Source organism: Centrocercus urophasianus, unplaced genomic scaffold (assembly GCF_019232065.1).
Source record: "Centrocercus urophasianus isolate 14NV4802_14NV808 unplaced genomic scaffold, USGS_Curo_1.0 seq_19, whole genome shotgun sequence".
NCBI classification, from domain to species: Eukaryota; Metazoa; Chordata; class Aves; order Galliformes; family Phasianidae; genus Centrocercus; species Centrocercus urophasianus.
In genome coordinates this window covers 21,298,228-21,314,611 of record NW_024884744.1, presented here as the reverse complement: position 1 = coordinate 21,314,611, position 16,384 = coordinate 21,298,228, and the positions used below count along the sequence as shown (strand labels likewise).

Below are 16,384 nucleotides of genomic sequence, written 5' to 3'. Positions count from 1 at the left end.
TTCTACCTTTAAATTCAAAATCGGATTAAGGCTTTGAAAGGAGCCAGCGGGAGGGAATACGCATGCGGGAATGGCCGCTTGTGCCGAAGAGGAAAGTGATCGCATCGCCGCTCCTTTCCTGGGCTCGCAGGAGGCCAACATGGCAGCCCGCTCCCGCTGCGACGGGCGGCTTGGGGAAGGCGGGATTCCCTCCCTCAGCGGGCTGCCCGCCAGTTTCGACCGTTCCCACGCAGCTCGGCGGGCTCCGAGCGGCCCAGCCCCGCCGGGAGCCCACTCAGCGTTTCCCCGCCCGCGGGCTCATGAAGCAGAGCGCACGGCTCCCCGCGCGCAGCCGCGGAATGGGCTTCCCACAGCCCCGCATCCCTCCTCCGCGGTGCCGTCACGCCGGCCGCTAACCAATGGGAGAGCGGTATCCCCGCCACGTGACTGGAGTCTTTTCCCCCCCCCCCCACCGCCCCACGGGGGGGGCGGACGGGCGGGGGGGGGCGTAGGAGCTCCCTCCCGCTGCGGCCCCGCCCTCCGGCGGTCCCTCCCACCCCCGACGCTGTTTGTTCTCGCACGTGCGGCCCGTCACGTGACGCGGAAGGAGGCCGTCCCCGGCGCGGAGCGGAAGTCGGCGTATCTATGGTTATGAGGCGGGCAGAGCGCCCTCTGTTCTCTATGGTTGCTCCGCTGCCGCGGGGCCGACGGGAAGCTGGCGGACTATGTGCATTTTTCCCTCATTACCTCACAGGCGGGGAGGAGGCTGCCGGGAGCGCGGAGGACCTTCCCTCGGCCTCGCTCCAGTCCTCCAGCTCCCCTCGCTGCCGCCGGCCCCGGGAAGCGCGGCTCCCGGCGGGTCCTGCCCGCCCTCACGCCCGCCGGGCCCGCTTCTCTGGGGAGCCTCGCCAGGGCCCATGGCTCCATGAGGCGGCAGCCGGGGCAGGCGGCGGCGGCGGCGGCGGGGCAGCAGCGGCGGCGGCGATTGGGCTGAGGAGGGGAGAGGCGGAGCGCGCCCGGCCCGGGACGGGGCAGGAGGTGGGCAGCCGCCGCCGCCGCCGCTGCCGCGAGGTTGGGGAGGGCCGCCCGGCACCGGGGCCGCGTCCCACAGCGCCCCGCAGCGGCCGGGCTGGAGCCGGGAGCTCCGCAGGCCGGCGTCCGCCGCGCCGTGGGCCCGGCGAGGTCCGGCGGTCCGTCTGTGTGCGGCTCCGTGCCGCCCTCCGGGAGGGGTGAGGCGGGGCCGGGGGGCTGGCTCGGGTCGAGCCCGCTGCCGGGACAGCGCCGGTGCTCGACGAGGAGCGAGCGAGCGAAGGGCGGGCGCGGCGCTTTGCCGTGTGCGGACCGGCTGAGCCGCTCTGCCTTGGCTGCGGCGGCACAACTTTTCTTCTTCCTGTTTGTTGTCTTCGGTCCCCGAGGCAGAGCTCGGAGGAAGCGGGGTGGCTCCTTTAGGTCGCCGTGCCCTATGCGGGTTATCCTTGGAAAAGGTCGGGTCGAGGGTTTTTTAGGCAGAGCGAACATCTGTCGCTCCGCGCGTCCCGTTGCCGCCGTGCCGGGGAGCTGCCGGGTGCAGCCGGCGATGTGGCAGCGGCACAGAAGGGAGCTGCCGGGGCAGGGACTGCTGTGCGTCTGTGTGGGTTTGGGGTTTCCCCTGTAAGGGCTCTGGGTTCGCAAATGAGTTATTTGGAACAGCTGAGAGATGGGCGATGCGGTGCTTGAGGCAGCAGCCTGGTGCTCCAGGAGCTGGATGTGACTTCCAGGTCTTCGTGGTACTCTGTGTGACTTTGACGTCGGCTCTTTTAGCCCTGTTTGATAAATAGGGGTCTGTTTTTCCCTTTGTGCGCCCAGATCTCACAGTGATGGCGGCATTACAGTCAATAAATTCCTCCGCTGGATGTGTGGTCCTTGAGAATCTGCATATGCTTTCCTCCCTCTGTCCCATCCCTTCTCGTGCTGTCTGAGTTGGTGTTCTCTATCAGTTCTGCTTTTTCTATGCACGTATCTGCTTTCTGCACTTACCACTTCCCTCCTTTCAGGCTGTGCTTATCTTCAGCTCTTCCTCTCCTGTGTATCTTGACCTCGTCTGTCTGCTTCTGGGCGCTGCCGATTTCATTACTCCTAGAAAGCTAACGCAGGTGCTGGCTCCTGGGGTCTGGGCAGCAGTCTGTTCTTCACAGAGCAGTTGTTCAGAGCTCGTAGTTTTCCCTGTGCCCTGCTTGGGCTGCTTTGTAGTGAGGGCAGCAGCCCTGGGAGCCCAAACCCTGGGGTGTAGGCCAAAGGAGTTGTCACCCTGCTGCTGAAGGAGGAAGGGAGGTGCAGCCGTGGCTGTGGAGCAGTTTGCCATTGGTGTAGCCATTATCTGGAGGGAATGGGTGATCTGCAAGATTATTGAATGAGATGTATAGTCTCAAGTCTCTCTTTTTTTTTTTTTTTCCTTTTCTTTTTTTTTTTTTTTTCCTTCCCCTTTCACTCTTCCCAGCTTCCCTCCCTTTATGGGAAGGCTGGTTCTGGTGGTGTGGTTGTTTTTTGTTGCGGTGTTTGTTTTTGTGATGAGCTGCCTATTTTCAAAGTGTTTGGCAAACTGTCCCAACAGCTCAGAAGCACAATTTCCTCCTGTCTATTACTCTTGATTCACATGTAGATGTACTTATTCTGCTTGCTTGGATTGGTTTTCCCTCTGTGTTAGAGGCATGGGGCAAGTTGCACATTGGAGGGATTTTCTTCTGCTTTTTGTTGGAAAAGCAAAGCTGACAACTTTGATAGGCAAAGAAGCAGCTGTTGGTTTTCCACTAGAAACTATTTTGTGTAGTGCTTATTTTATTTCCCTCCTCCTTTCCAGGGTTCTGCAAGTGCTTCAGGCAGCAAGTTTTGAAGCAGGATGGGAAAAAGACGCTGTGTTCCTCCCCTTGAGCCCAAGCTGGCAGCTGGCTGTTGTGGGGTAAAGAAGCCCAAGTTGTCTGGGAGCGGAACGCACAGTCATGGGAATCAGGCCACAACTGTACCAGGCTCCAGTTCAGGTCCTCTTCAGAACCACCAGCACACAGATGGGAATAATGGAAGGGAGAACGTATCTGACTTGACTTTGGGCCCAGGAAATTCCCCAATTACTCGAATGAATCCCACTTCAGGAGCTCTGAGCCCGCTTACTCGGCCCAATGGAACTGCCAATAGCACCAAGAACCTGGTGGTGACAGCGGAGATGTGCTGCTACTGCTTCGATGTACTCTACTGTCATCTCTACGGTTTCCCTCAGCCACGACTTCCTCGATTTACCAATGACCCCTAGTGAGTAAATTGTGTGCGGGAGGAAAGTGGAGGAAGCAGCGCTCAGAGCTGTGATGGGGTCGGGGTGCCGGGGGGGGCGGCTGGGTTTCCTCTGGGGAGAGGGAGGAAGGGGACGTTCTGCTCAGCCTACCAGGCGCAGGAAGGATGCCCTGTAGCTGGGTGAGAGAGTAAAGATACTCCGTTGAAGTTGGTGGATTTGAGTGGAGCTCTGGCATGGTGTTCACGTGAGAATAGGACTAGTCTTAGAGGCAAGCTGGGCAGGGATGTGAGGAGTTACGGTGCTGCTTTGGCTCGTGGTCTGACGCACTGCATGAGGCCATCCGTGCTTTTATTGAGGAGTGCAGGTCCACCTCGTGATAACACTGCTGCTGTTGGCTCTCTTTGTTATAAGGCTTCTTGCTCTGCAAGTAATTAACCACACCATGCCTTAATAAAATTCTACTGAAACAACTGAAGCTGAAATTAAACAGTTGACAGAAAGCAACGAAATAAAGTAATTAATTTGAAGAGTGTTCTGCCTCTGATACCAGGCACTGAGGATGAGGGAAGGGACTTTCTTCTGCTGACGGATTGGGAAAGGAGTGAAGTAAGCAGTTGAAGCAAGTTTCTGGCTGATCCCAAAACAGCAGCTGAGCTAGAGAGAATTGGACAAGGACACACACAAGGGTGTGTTCTGTTACCCAAGCTAATGGATTTAGTAGGGAGGGGAAGCGAACATTTTCAAGCTGTGGAACTGAAATCTGACAATTATTGAGATGGTGCTGGCTGGACAATATGGGGAAAAATTGGGAGTTCACTTTCAAGGATGATAGCAAGGTTAAGAAGAAAGGAGATGGGTATGAGAAGAAGCAAGGAGCAGGATTTCTGAAAGTTACATGGCATTTCTCTTTGGTGCAATTTACCTAATGCTTATCTGAAGGTTGAATGTGTGGGTGTGGAAATGTTAATGTCATTAAAATGTTTGGATGAAGAATTATGTGGAAAACATCAATGGCAAATAGAACTTCTGATGCCCCTCAAGGGGCCGCCTCCAGAACAACAGATCAAATAGGAAGGTGTTGCCACCCTTAATTTAAATGAGTGAATTTTAAACTGATGTAAAGGAACAGCAGCTTAAAGAGGTCAAGGACTTTTCCTTGCAGTGAGCATCTCCCCACCTCACTGGCTGTCACCGTGGATGTAGGTTGTGTATCCATGCAGTTATTATCCCAGCAGGATTATCGGTACATGCTCTGAATGCTACTGCAGGCTAAGCTGTTTAATGTTGTAAGAACAAGTGAATGGAGACAGACTCTGGATTGGAGTACAGAATAGCTGCAGGGCATCCCCAGACTGAAATCTGTCTGCTGATGTTTCTCATACCTGAACTAATTGTTGTTTTCTAAAAGGAGCATGATTTGTTCATTTTGTTGCTTGAAATGCAAAGGTGGTGGCATTCTGTTCCGTAATCAGTAAGAGATTATTTTTATATGGCTTCATTTTTTTGGCATTAGATCACTTTTCTGTTGATGAGTTTCACAAGGGGCCTTGTTTCAGAAATGTTGGCTGTTTGAATTGTGAGCCCCCATTTGAGAAGTTAAAATTCACTGAGCGTTCCAGCGCTGATAAATTTGAAGGCCTTTAAATCATCGCTCCAGCAAAACCAAAGATATATCCAGCAGAAGTCTCTCGGGAGAGACAAGAAGCAGAATGCTGATGGAAGGAACAGAGAGCTGCCCAGCTTTCTCCTGAGCTGTTTCTCAGACAGCAGATCTTTCGGAGCTGAACCCCCAAGGCAGTGCTTGTGATGGTTGGGATCCTGAATAAGGAGTGTGATGTCGTAACTGTAACTGTTATGGTCTGAAATCAGCTGGAAATGCTGGTCATCCAGGGAGGGTAGGTGCACACGTGGGTGGTTGTGGTGGTGCTGATGGGTTCCTGTGGGGCACAGCACCTTGTACACACACTAACAGACATTTGCAGATGGGTGTAGAAAAGGTGGCTTGCAAGAATCGGTCAGCTCTGCATTAACTCGGCAAACAAAGAAAATACTGCCTTTGTTATTCAACTTACTGAGAAAATGATGGTTTTGAAATAGTTAATTGCTTCCTTCTTTGACTTCAGGACTTTTGTTTTGTTTTCAGAACAAAACCGTGCGAGTTCCTAGTTGCCATGCAGGAAAAATAACATACATGCATTGTGACGTCTGTACTACAACAGTTCTTTCTGTAATGGGAGCTCCATACTGCTTCCAACATCCCACGTTTTGCTACTTTAACTCCCATTGTAGCTGCCCTGCACTCAGCACAGCCTGCTCAGAGCACAGTGCATGGATAGGGAGCTGTGGCCAGAGGGAAGTGGCTGCCCTGATCTCATGGGGGTATGGCTGCAGAGGATCAGAAAATACTCTTGGGTGACTGTGGGTGAAAGATTATTGAGATTTCTCTGAAGATGTAAAGGAAAGGCACTTTTCTGGAATGGGCTGTAGAACAATTCCTGTCGTCAGTGCCTGTAATTTGCTAAAAGCATTTATTCCTCACATTAAGAAATGTCTTTTATACGGTGAAGAACTAAAACAGTGCAATTTTATCAACTTGTTTGAAACGAGACACGTTGTTTATGCCTCGGTTGTTATGACCACGGTCAAAACCTGTTAAAAATGAGATTTTTTTAAAAATATGATGGCCTCCTGGATGTAATTATCTTGTCCTTCTTGGTAATATCTCTTCTATTATAGTTGTAGAAAGCCGTGTCGCAGCTCAGTGGAAACTTTTTTAAAGTGGAAAGAGGTGAATTGGAAATGTGAACCTGTGATGTGAATCCAAGAAGAGAAGGAATTTACATTTGTATTCTGTCAGCAGTGCTTTTCATCTTCTCCCTTCCTTTTCTTCTGTTTGGGCGAAGTAATTGTTCCAAAAGTTTAATTAGATTAAGCTAAATTCTCACCGAGCTTGTGACAATAATGAGTCTCAGAAATCTCCTCTGTAAGCTCACTGCCTTTTTTTTTTTAACTGTAAGCTTTGTCATGTATTTCCTTAGCTCTGTGTCTGTTTTCTGTTTCAACATATGGTGGTTGGATGAAAATAGAGAGGAATGATATCCTGAAAATACCTTGAAGTGTCGTTGGAAAATGAGAGCAGTAACTCCCCTCCTCGATCACAGAGCCACGAGGTGGCTGATGGTTGCTGGAGAATGTTTCCATTTCCTCTGTGGGCAAAGTACTTCCTAAAGCCTGTTTGCTCTTTAGGGTGGCATTTCTGCTGTTGGTCACAGCTGGTAATTAGATCCTGAATGCTGGGTCTGTGCTGTGATCTGGTTTTGTGGTTCTGTTGTTGCTCCAGGTAACAGCGCTGGACATTGCTTTGTCACTGCGAGTCGTAAAAGGTTCTGATTTTTTTATCTGTTTGCCTGTGTTTGAGAAATCATCCCCTCTCCATGCTGATTTTGCTATCCAAACAGAATCCCTCCGTATTTTTTGTGTCATTTACTGCAAAAATGCGTTGCTTCAAGAGTTTGAGGAAACGTAATGCGTCTGCTTGGATGTAGAATCAGTCCTGTCTTCAGGAGCTCTACCTGAGTTCTGGAACTCTTGGTAATACCTCTTTGATTTCAGAAGAAGCTTTTCTTAACATTGTGCATTTTCCTGTCGTATCATCATGAAGTCCAGTAGGAATCCACACGTTTGGTATCACTGATGACCAACTTTCTCCCTTACGTTTGGGTTCGTTTGAATTCTGGGTGACCACTTCTTGCATTCGATACTCTGTAATATAACAAGTAAGCTCAGTTACCCTGTTTTTACCATTAGATCAGCATCATCAGTTGCCTTGCACGATTTTCCAGCTGTTCCAACATTTTTGTAGAGCTTCAGCCACCATTATCCTTTCTTTCCTGTTTCTCTCTCCAGCTGTCTGCAATTTCACTCCCTTCTGTACAAGTGAACTTTTTGCCCCTGGTATTCACCATCTTTATCTGTTTACGTCTTTGCAGAGCTCTTTTGAATATTGTTGTTAAAAATTCCATGTTTTCTGAGGGTTTTATTGTGGCTGTTGGCTTAATAGATTGAAATGAGCCTGCTGACTTCGAGAATCTACTGTTACGCCTGTAAATCTATGAGTAGATGGGGAAAATGCATTTTGGGGTTGGAACAATGCAGTGGTTTTATTCTTCTCTTGCAAACCTGAATTACTGATGGTCTGTGGAATGCAAACCATTCAAGGTCTTTCATTTTCAGAGGTGCTACAAATGAGTAATCTAATTTTCATCTCCTGTATGAGTTTTGGTTGTCATGTAGGCTACCAGATGCTGGTAAGTGAGGTTGTTCCTCATAGAGCTTAGTGAGTGGGGTCAAATCTTACTCATCAGAAAATTGTGTAGTCTAGAAAGGAAGGTGCTGGTGGAGATAAGGAAGTGTGCTGGAAAGGAGTGCGGAGAAAAGTATTTTGCATTTGGAAATGTCTTTTTCATTTATATTGCTAGGCGGCTGGTTGAGAAGGCATGCCTGATAGGATTTATTGCAGAGAGGATGAGAAAGGAAGCGTGTGCATACATGCTCTTCTGTACCTGTTGTTTCCCCTGAAAGGTCTGTCCCTGGAGAGTGAAGTATTTCTTGTTTCTTGCCTTTCCAGTCCACTCTTTGTGACGTGGAAGACGGGGCGAGACAAGCGGCTTCGTGGCTGTATTGGGACCTTTTCAGCCATGAACCTTCACTCAGGACTCAGGGAATACACATTAACCAGGTAACTATGTTGAAAATCAAATAGACCTGAAAGTAGTTTAACTTGCTGAGGATCTATGAGGATTCAAAGTTAAGTCATTTTATTAGGTTAACATAGTTAATTTTAATACACTTCACGGCAAATTCGACATGAGAATTGTGTGATATTTAGGGGGAGGTAATGCATCAGGATGTAGGGGAACAGATTTGCACCAGGTGAATTCTGGTCAACAGTTTAAAGCTAACGTTGAATCTGTCTTACATACTAGGAGTTTTGATGTGTCATGTGGCCCCTGACTTCTCTCCACTGGCAGTAAGTGGAAGACAGCATCAGGAGGCTTGTAACTAGTCATGAATAGGTGCAAATCACTTTATCTGCAGTGGCAAATTAAAAAAGTAGATTTCACAGAGGTATAATCTACAAGGCACAGCTGAGCATCTGAGGGTTTCACTGAGCGTTCAGATTAGTCAGTATATCTTCTCTTCCCTTAGTGCACTTAAGGACAGCCGATTTCCACCCCTGACCCGCGAGGAGCTGCCCAAACTCTTCTGCTCTGTCTCCCTCCTCACTAACTTTGAGGATGCCAGTGACTACTTGGACTGGGAGGTGAGAACAGGTGCATTTGGAACTCTGCATCACTCGTTCCGTTCGGGTTCGGGTTAGTACATAGTGATGTGTCTCCTTCGTTACAGGGGTGTATGGGGAACCAAACTGGGCATAGAAACGTGGGGCTGGGAAACTAGAAGGGAGGAGGATGATGGGCTGATAGTATGATATTGGTTGGGAGGGGATCTGAATGGCAGTACAAGTGGCAAAGAAAGTATTTTATGGATTTGGTCCAATAGGAAGTAGGTTTAGGTGTGTGCATATATATATATATGTAAAAGCCTGGGAAGTGCTTGGATGCTGTAAACAGAAATCAGGAATAAAAGATAGTTAAAACCTGACATATAAGAAACATGTTTGTGACATTTTATATAGAAGTATGCTTAGCTCAAGGAATATTTTTATGAATAGACTTTGTGGTTGGGCTAGCTTAGATACGAGTCTTTGTTAGATTCTTGTCTTGCTGGACCAGTGTGAGAGATGGCAAACAGCCAGACTTCTGAGAAGACTTTCTTTTGGAGAGGTGGCAGGGAGGCCAGTGGTAGAGAAATGCACAGTGTTGCATGAATGAAAAATCAATCATTAACTGTGGTCATAGTAGCAAACACCTCTTATTTGGCTATTCATTTCCATCTATAGGTTGGGATCCATGGGATCAGAATAGAGTTCATCAATGAGAAAGGTGTCAAACGCACAGCCACGTATTTACCTGAGGTTGCTAAGGAACAAGGTGGGTTTGAGATGACAGCTAAAGATGTCAGTATGCTGTGTCACAGAATTGGGTAACATAGATCTGTGGATTTTGGGTTTGGATTGCAATGGTCTCCTCGTAGTGGTGCCTTGGATCCACCAGGCTTAATCTGGATAACTGACACCTGATACAGCTGCTGTTGGGCTTTCATCTGGCCTTTCTCTCATCCCACATCTGTGCACAGTTTTATCTTAGTGTAAAAAAAATGTTTTAGGGCTTAAGAAATAGAGGATCTCAAAATATGGAACTTCCAGCTTCATTTAGCATTGCATCTTTCCTCTTCTATGTTTCTTCCACCAACTAGGATAACTGCAGACTGCACAGTACCAACAGGAGAGTTCCTTTCCTCCTCATTGTTGCTAAAGTAGCATCCTCCAGATGAGGGCAGGAAACAGGGCCCCTCTGGAGCACACTTCCCACTCAAATATAGTAGTGGTCACCATGGTAACTGCTCAAAATATTGCCTCCTTTCCTCCACCTAGCAGAGTGGAGTGGTCGCATCCTCCTGGCTCTGGGGCAAAAGACTAAGGTAGGAATTTTAACTCTGATCTCTCACATAGCAGTGCACTGTGCTATCACTAGAGCATCAGGCTGATCCCAATTTGTCTGTGTAAAGCTAAGTATTACCTTACTTTAAGTCTTAAGAGCTAAAACTGAGTGGCACGTGATAAAACAGTCTGGCGTCTCTGCAACAGAGGCAAGGCACGGACCTTTGTAAGAAGAGAGGTCATATGGAAAAAATGGGATTACTGTTTTTATAGACCACTGCAGTTCAAATATGAGTTAAAAGGGATTGGCATGTGCAGGTAATGTGCATGCATAAGATCGTGTATGCCCAGTTTGGCACTGGCATTTCTAAAGTTCAGAATTTCCTGTTTAGTTGTTTGCTTCTCTAGCGGCCTTTTAATGCATCTCCTCTTTTCTTCAGACGTCATTTTTATGTTGAAAAGTATCCCTTGTGTTTCTTTTTCATCAGACTGGGATCAGATCCAGACCATAGACTCCTTACTCAGGAAAGGTGGCTTTAAGGCTCCGATTACCAATGACTTTAGGAAAACGATTAAGCTCACCAGGTAAGGTGATGTATTTGTTGCCTTTAAGTTTTATTTCATGGCGTTTTGTGGATGATTCAATTTATTTGGGCCAGGTGTATGTATGTCTTCAGGCTTCTATCGGGAGATAGGTAGAGGCTGAAAGACAAAATCAATTCTACATGTTAGGCAGATGATGCGTATGGAATGAAGTGCAACGTCTTCAGTCTGCAGGATTGAGGTTAGAACTGTGAGAAAGCTCTCGCTACTTTTCAGTGCAGTCATGAGATCAAAGGAAGCAGAACGCTGCAGGTTTATTAAAAGGTTGATTCTTCAGTATTTTCACAACAGACTTCCTTTTCTCAACACACTGATCAGTGGAGGGTGTAGCTGTTTGGAGGTGATAAATGGAGGTGATTTGTCTTCCAGCCAAACCATGCTCACATCTGGCTGATTTTTAGAGTTTGCTTGTTTTCCTACACTCCCAGCTGTTGTTTTCAACTCCCCTTGTTAATAAAAATTTGGACATTCGGGTTTTGTGTGGAAACACAGTAATTTGTCTCGTTCCTCACCTCTGGAGGAAAAGAGGTGGGTAGGTTTCAGGCTCTTTTGTTTTGTCTTTTAATGAGAGGATAGGATGAAGTTTTTCATTAGAAGGTGGTATAGGCAGTAGGAGATGTATCCAGGAGGAAGCGACTCAGTGTAATTCACAGCTGCTCTGAAGTTCTTTCGTGCAGTGTGTTACAAGTGCCTCTGGGTCTCTCAGAAGGGACTTCACGTTTTGTGAATTCTGTTTGTACAACATGGACTGAGTGACACGTACTCTGTAATACATCTCCTTTCACCCAGCTCTGCTTTCACTAGCTTTTCAAGTATGAACGTCAACCAACAAGTAAATAATACTTGAACGCTGCTAGTTTAGTCTCTGAAACTTTGAGTCTTTGCTTCCAGCAAATTCTTCATGCCCCCATTTTTTTTTCTCTGCAGGAAGTAGATAAGAAAGAATACAAGTTGATCATTTGTTTCCTGTATGCCACTTCAGGAGTCCTCTTTGTTATGATTATCTTGAACGGAGCTCAACTTTTGGCACAGTAAAGCTAAATAAAGCTTGTAAAGTTTATCCAGGCTATTGCATAAGGTGACGGAAAGCAAAGTAGCTGTTGAAGCTAGGGGTGTCTCCTCACTGTTGGGGATGATCCAGAAGGTGACATGGGATGAACGTATTTAATCCAGTGCATGCGGCGTGATCTCTTGCCATTTTTTATTCTGATGCTGTGTCCACAGGTACCGCAGTGAGAAGGTGACAATCAGTTACGCGGAATACATGGCCTCTCGTCAGCATTGTTTCCAGAATGGCACTCTTCATGCCCCTCCCCTCTACAATCATTACTCCTGACACACGGCTGCATGACCAGTCCCACCCCCCAGTTGCTGCCAATGGCTACGACATCATCGGGGCAGACGCCTCTTCTTCCTGGTCCAGTTACTTCTATTACTGCACCATTTTATGATGCTAGCTTCCGTTGCCAAGTCTGCCTTCCAGCTGACCTGGGGGGAGGATGAGAGCGTGACAGAACTTCAGGGGCCCAAGCCTTATCTCAGCCTTCCCTCCAAGTGGGGATTTAGTTGGATTGGAGCTCCATGCCTACGAACTGTCGTGAGGTGCAGAAGACCTCTAGGAGTGAAAGCGCCACTTCAGAGCGACCTGTTTGCGTTTGTTACCGACACTCTGGAAGCTTGAGTTGTTCCTTATGGAAGCCCCCCAGATCAAGTAGGAGCATTCCCCTGGCAGCCTGGGCAACGGAGTCCAATAAAACATTTTTTAGGTTCTTTTTAATTTTTTTTAACCTCTGGTATCTGTTGTGCACCAAGAGCTGATTGCTGTCCCCGCGCATCACAGGTGGACGTTACAATACAGAGAGGGTTGAACAGCTGGATAGCACCCCATCCTCACAGACAGAAAGCATTTAAAGATGTGAAAATCCTGTGGGTGGTATTGCGGATGAATCTGTTATTTAAGTAAGCCCTGGAAGGCTCTAATTCTCAGATCCCGCTGTAGATGGATTCCCTAGAACTCCTTTTGGTTTACAGTTCGCTGGGTTTTTTAGGTGGTGCTTTGTAATGTAGCCTGCTATGAAATAGAATGCAGTTTTGCCTGTAGGAGTGCAAATTGTCATGCTGCGTACATGAAGGACAAGGTAACCTGAGTGTACCCTGGACAGTCTTTGCTGTTACTGCCCTGTTTTGTGTCAAGAATTTTTAAGAGAGCCTGACTGGGGATGGGGAGGGGTTGGCAGGGAATAGACTGTAGTCATACAAAGGGAGACAAGTGACTGAAATTTCTTTAGAAAACTGTCTTGGGGACCTTCCTTTTCATAGGACAGCCACTTTCTCTAGTGTGACTATCAATCTTGAGATTTGTCAGTATTCTGATCTATGGTGGGCCTGCTGTATGAAGCTGTGTAGTTTCGCTGGTCATATATTGTACAGCTCTTTCATTACCACATCAAGGCAATGAGTGGGGAAACCCTAAACTGTATGACACTCACGTGCACTTTGTATTTCTTCTCCTGTCATTGACTGCAAGAAATACTCTGTTCTAAGAGGAAGATGTGTTCTCCAGTTGTCTGGCAGTGTTGTTAAGGGACACTGTCAATGAAGTTACTGGAGTTCCAACAATTCGAAAACATTTCTGGAGGGTCAGCAATGATCAGGAAAGAAAATACAAGTGTATAACAGAGTGGTGGCTATTTGGTCACACGTACCTTTAGAGTTTGCTTGTGTGTGGTAATAATGGCTTTTAAAATTGGCTGCTGTTCTGAGCCTGAAATTCACCCCTGGCGAGGCAGGGAAAAGGCTGGTAGGAAGCTCAGGACTGCGTGCTGCTGCTCTTTCTGGTCCTAGAGAAGAAAACAAGCCTGGGTGGTTTTGCTTCACGGTGGTGTCCTGTCCTCCTGCTGCCGGGGGGGAGAGAGACGTGAGGGAAAGGAGGGAGCCCTGTTCTGGATAACTGTGCAATACTGACCCAGCTTTCCTCCTGTACTGGGTCGTTTTTATAAATTGCCGCTTTTCCCTTGCGATGCTGTTGAAGAGCAATTGAAGATGAAGGGATTGTTTTGCCATTTCCTGCAGCTGAGAATAAATCGGTCTTGTTACGAACTCGAGGAGTTTGTAATTACTCTCCCAGGTGCCCTGGAGTGATGAGGGAGGACGGGGTCAGCTCTGGACAATACCATTCACCACCGTTCAGCTGTCAAACAGTACGATACATAGGGCTACACTCATTACTGTTCAAGTGTTCTATGTTAGAATTTAATTTCATAAAGGTTTAAAAAGAGCAAAAAAAATGGTGCTAAAACTTCACCCCTGAGCACGCTCAGTGAGACTGGTCATGCAGGCATATAGTGCCAGGCTTCTCAACTCTTCTTTTCTTTTTCAAGCATTTGCCCTGTTCTGCGTCTTCACCAGTGTACAGTGTTTTCCTGATTTCATTTTATTGGAGTAGGGGATGACGAAGGGGTGGAATGGGGAAGGTCAGCTGTCCTTTTTAAAGAACAGAATTCTCGGGTTGAGTGACATGGTTGAATAAGCTTGAGGTGGGCTGGGTGGTTTGGCACTGGGGAAGCCTTATCCTCTCCCACTTCCATTTCCCTGTTCAGTCTGGATTAAAAAAACAGCAACAAAAAAGCCTCTAAATACGTACTGTGTTCTTGTCTTGCTGCAGTGAGAAGAGAAGCTAGCAAATCAGAACCACTGGTCTGCTGTGTTAGAAACAGGCCCTCTCAGCTTTAGTCCCATAAGGGTCCAGCTATGAAATCAGTTGAAAAGTGTGTCGACTTAGTGAAATTAGCTCAGAAAAATGTATGACAAGGACAGGTGGTCTCGGGAAATAATCCCATTTCTAGATCATTACGTGGCAGCTATGCGTAAGGATGAAAGGAGAGAACTAGAAACAAAATGCACTTTGATTTGCCTCCAGATGGAGGTAACAAAAATCAGTGACTCAACATTTTTTCTGTGGTTACTTTTTGGGGACAGCAGTTTAGAACTACTCCCTGTAAAGCAATTGTCACCTGGTTTGATGTGGATTTAACTCATCCTTAGAAGCAAGTGCCTTTTGGTCTAGAAGGGCTTATTCTCATGACAGCCACAGCTGAGAAATAATCTCACTGCAAGTACGAATTGTCTTTGTTTTACAGCAAATGCAGGAGAATGTCTTTGATCACTGGAGTCTGTCAGTGTTGGAATGTTTCCGCTGTGAGGTTCTTAAACTACTTCTTTTCATGTTTAATAGTCAATCTCAACTGAGATCACTTCAGTCTGGGAAGGTTTTATGGTCAAAATATCACATATCTACAATTTATAAGAAATAAAGACAAATTCTGTAAGAAATCTAAGAGATCGTTTTAACCTTTGCACAGGATAATTTGTTTTCATAGTACATTAACCTACATCTGCAATCTTCACTGACTATTAGTGCTGTTTTCTGTTTGTATTCTGGAAACTACATGTCATTTTGTTTTGAGTTATTTTGGGGTTAATTTATTTCCTTAAAGCAGGAGACCTCTTTTGACCTTCAGTGCAGATGTCAGACCAATTCTTTGTATTACACTTGGTTGCCTCCTACCTATATAATAACTTCTGAGTGTAAATAATTGAACTCTATCCTCTAATGAAGTATTGTAGAGAATAAATCATAATGGGAAAAAAAAAAATGTTGGTATTGTCCTCTTTATACAGTTTCTTGCAGCATTTATGGGATATGATAACATCTTTCTCATCTACAAAGCACTGTGTGTATAAATACCAAGCCTGTTACATGGTCAGAACCAGGGGAGTCGCCAAACTGCTATCATAGCTGTCTGGAAACATAAGGACAGGCTTGCTAGGAGAAGCGAGGAGAAATGGCAGGAAAATTAACCACAAGTACTAGAATTATTCTGCTAATAGCAATACAGCAAAGAGTGCATTCCAAAATAACACTGACTCGATGACAGCTCCATTAGTTGTCCTGAGGGTGGAACACAGAGCCCATGGATGCTGAATTCTGTAGCACGCTAGAAATCATGGATTGTGGTACCCTAAGTGTTCTTTGGGTTTGGTCTTTTAAAATGATTTAAAGAAAAAAGAGATGATATGTACTTTACAGGTCCTGGAGTGATCTTAAATATAAACAAACTTTATTTTGGGAAAAAGGAGAATGTATTTCTAGATTCTTACAAAATATTGAAATGACCCTTTGGGACAGGATAGTACAAACAAAGACATCTGGCTTTTTGCTTACCTCTGGTTTAGATATTTTTCTGTACGTTGACAGGCTGTCACTGCTGACTGACATGGGGCAGATACAGTGTAGTTCAAGGTCCTGTGTTTCACACTGGTGGTTCTCAGGAGCTGCAGCCCTGGTATCAGGGAGGAATGAGTGTAAGAGGAAAAAAGAAATCAATAAACTATGTACCTGAAGAGGGAGAGCAGTTCTGAGTTGAATATGCCCAAGAAGCTTGCTTGCTTTAGGGCAACTCCAAAGTATGCACTTTAGCAATTACGTTTCCTGGGAAGATTTAAGATAATGCAAGAATTTATTTTTTGCAAGTCCCTTATGCTCTGTGAGGAGTGAGTTAAGGAGTCTGCAGCTACAGTGAACTACAAGTGATTTGTACGTCCTGAAGTCAAGCACAAAGCCAGCAACTGCTGCTGTTCGTGCCCCGATAAGCTATCGGTGGTACTTTCTCAGCTGCTTTTTTAAACCAGAGTACACTGATCTATTTTTGTATCATTTTATGGCATATATGTTTTTCCTTACTTAATTTTTCTTCTGGTTTCACAGTGAAGCAGTTGTGAAAGTCTTTGGCCAGTGTCTGCCATCAATGATTCTTGTCTGCACTTTGCTTCCACGGCTGCAGGAACCCTCAGTGAGGTGAGCTCAGGCAGAAGGAAGTGCTGAAATAGTTCCACCCGAGCTCAGCACTGGAATACCAGGATTGCTCTCCAAAAAGCACTTCCTTCTGGTTTTACTTCTGCTTGAAAAAAAAAAAAAA

The 16,384-nt window shown here is 46.5% G+C and overlaps 1 protein-coding gene across 4 annotated transcripts; it reads left to right on the top strand.

Annotated features, from left to right (window-relative positions):
• The first annotated feature begins 943 nt into the window (after positions 1–943).
• AMMECR1L (AMMECR1 like) lies at positions 944–15,061 on the top strand. 4 transcript variants are annotated; one of them, XM_042820854.1, is made up of 7 exons: positions 944–1,017; positions 2,816–3,261; positions 7,869–7,979; positions 8,450–8,564; positions 9,204–9,294; positions 10,292–10,388; positions 11,631–15,061. In XM_042820854.1, the coding sequence occupies exons 2-7, from the start codon at positions 2,855–2,857 to the stop codon at positions 11,740–11,742; spliced, it is 933 nt and encodes a 310-aa protein (XP_042676788.1). In that variant the 5' UTR covers positions 944–1,017; positions 2,816–2,854; the 3' UTR covers positions 11,743–15,061. The 4 variants fall into 4 exon arrangements, 3 of the variants coding, with proteins under 3 accessions (XP_042676788.1, XP_042676790.1, XP_042676789.1); XM_042820856.1 differs by lacking the exon at positions 944–1,017 and adding an exon at positions 1,136–1,208; XR_006169193.1 differs by lacking the exon at positions 11,631–15,061 and having other exon boundaries at positions 9,204–9,844; positions 10,292–10,378.
• The last annotated feature ends 1,323 nt before the right edge of the window (positions 15,062–16,384 follow it).

Coding starts and splice junctions, on each gene's coding strand:
- AMMECR1L (XM_042820854.1), top strand. CDS start 2,855: ATGGGAAAAAGACGCTGTGTTCCTCCCCTTGAGCCCAAGCTGGCAGCT. Junction 8,565..9,203: donor GTGACTACTTGGACTGGGAG/GTGAGAACAGGT, acceptor TTCCATCTATAG/GTTGGGATCCATGGGATCAG. Junction 10,389..11,630: donor AAAACGATTAAGCTCACCAG/GTAAGGTGATGT, acceptor CTGTGTCCACAG/GTACCGCAGTGAGAAGGTGA.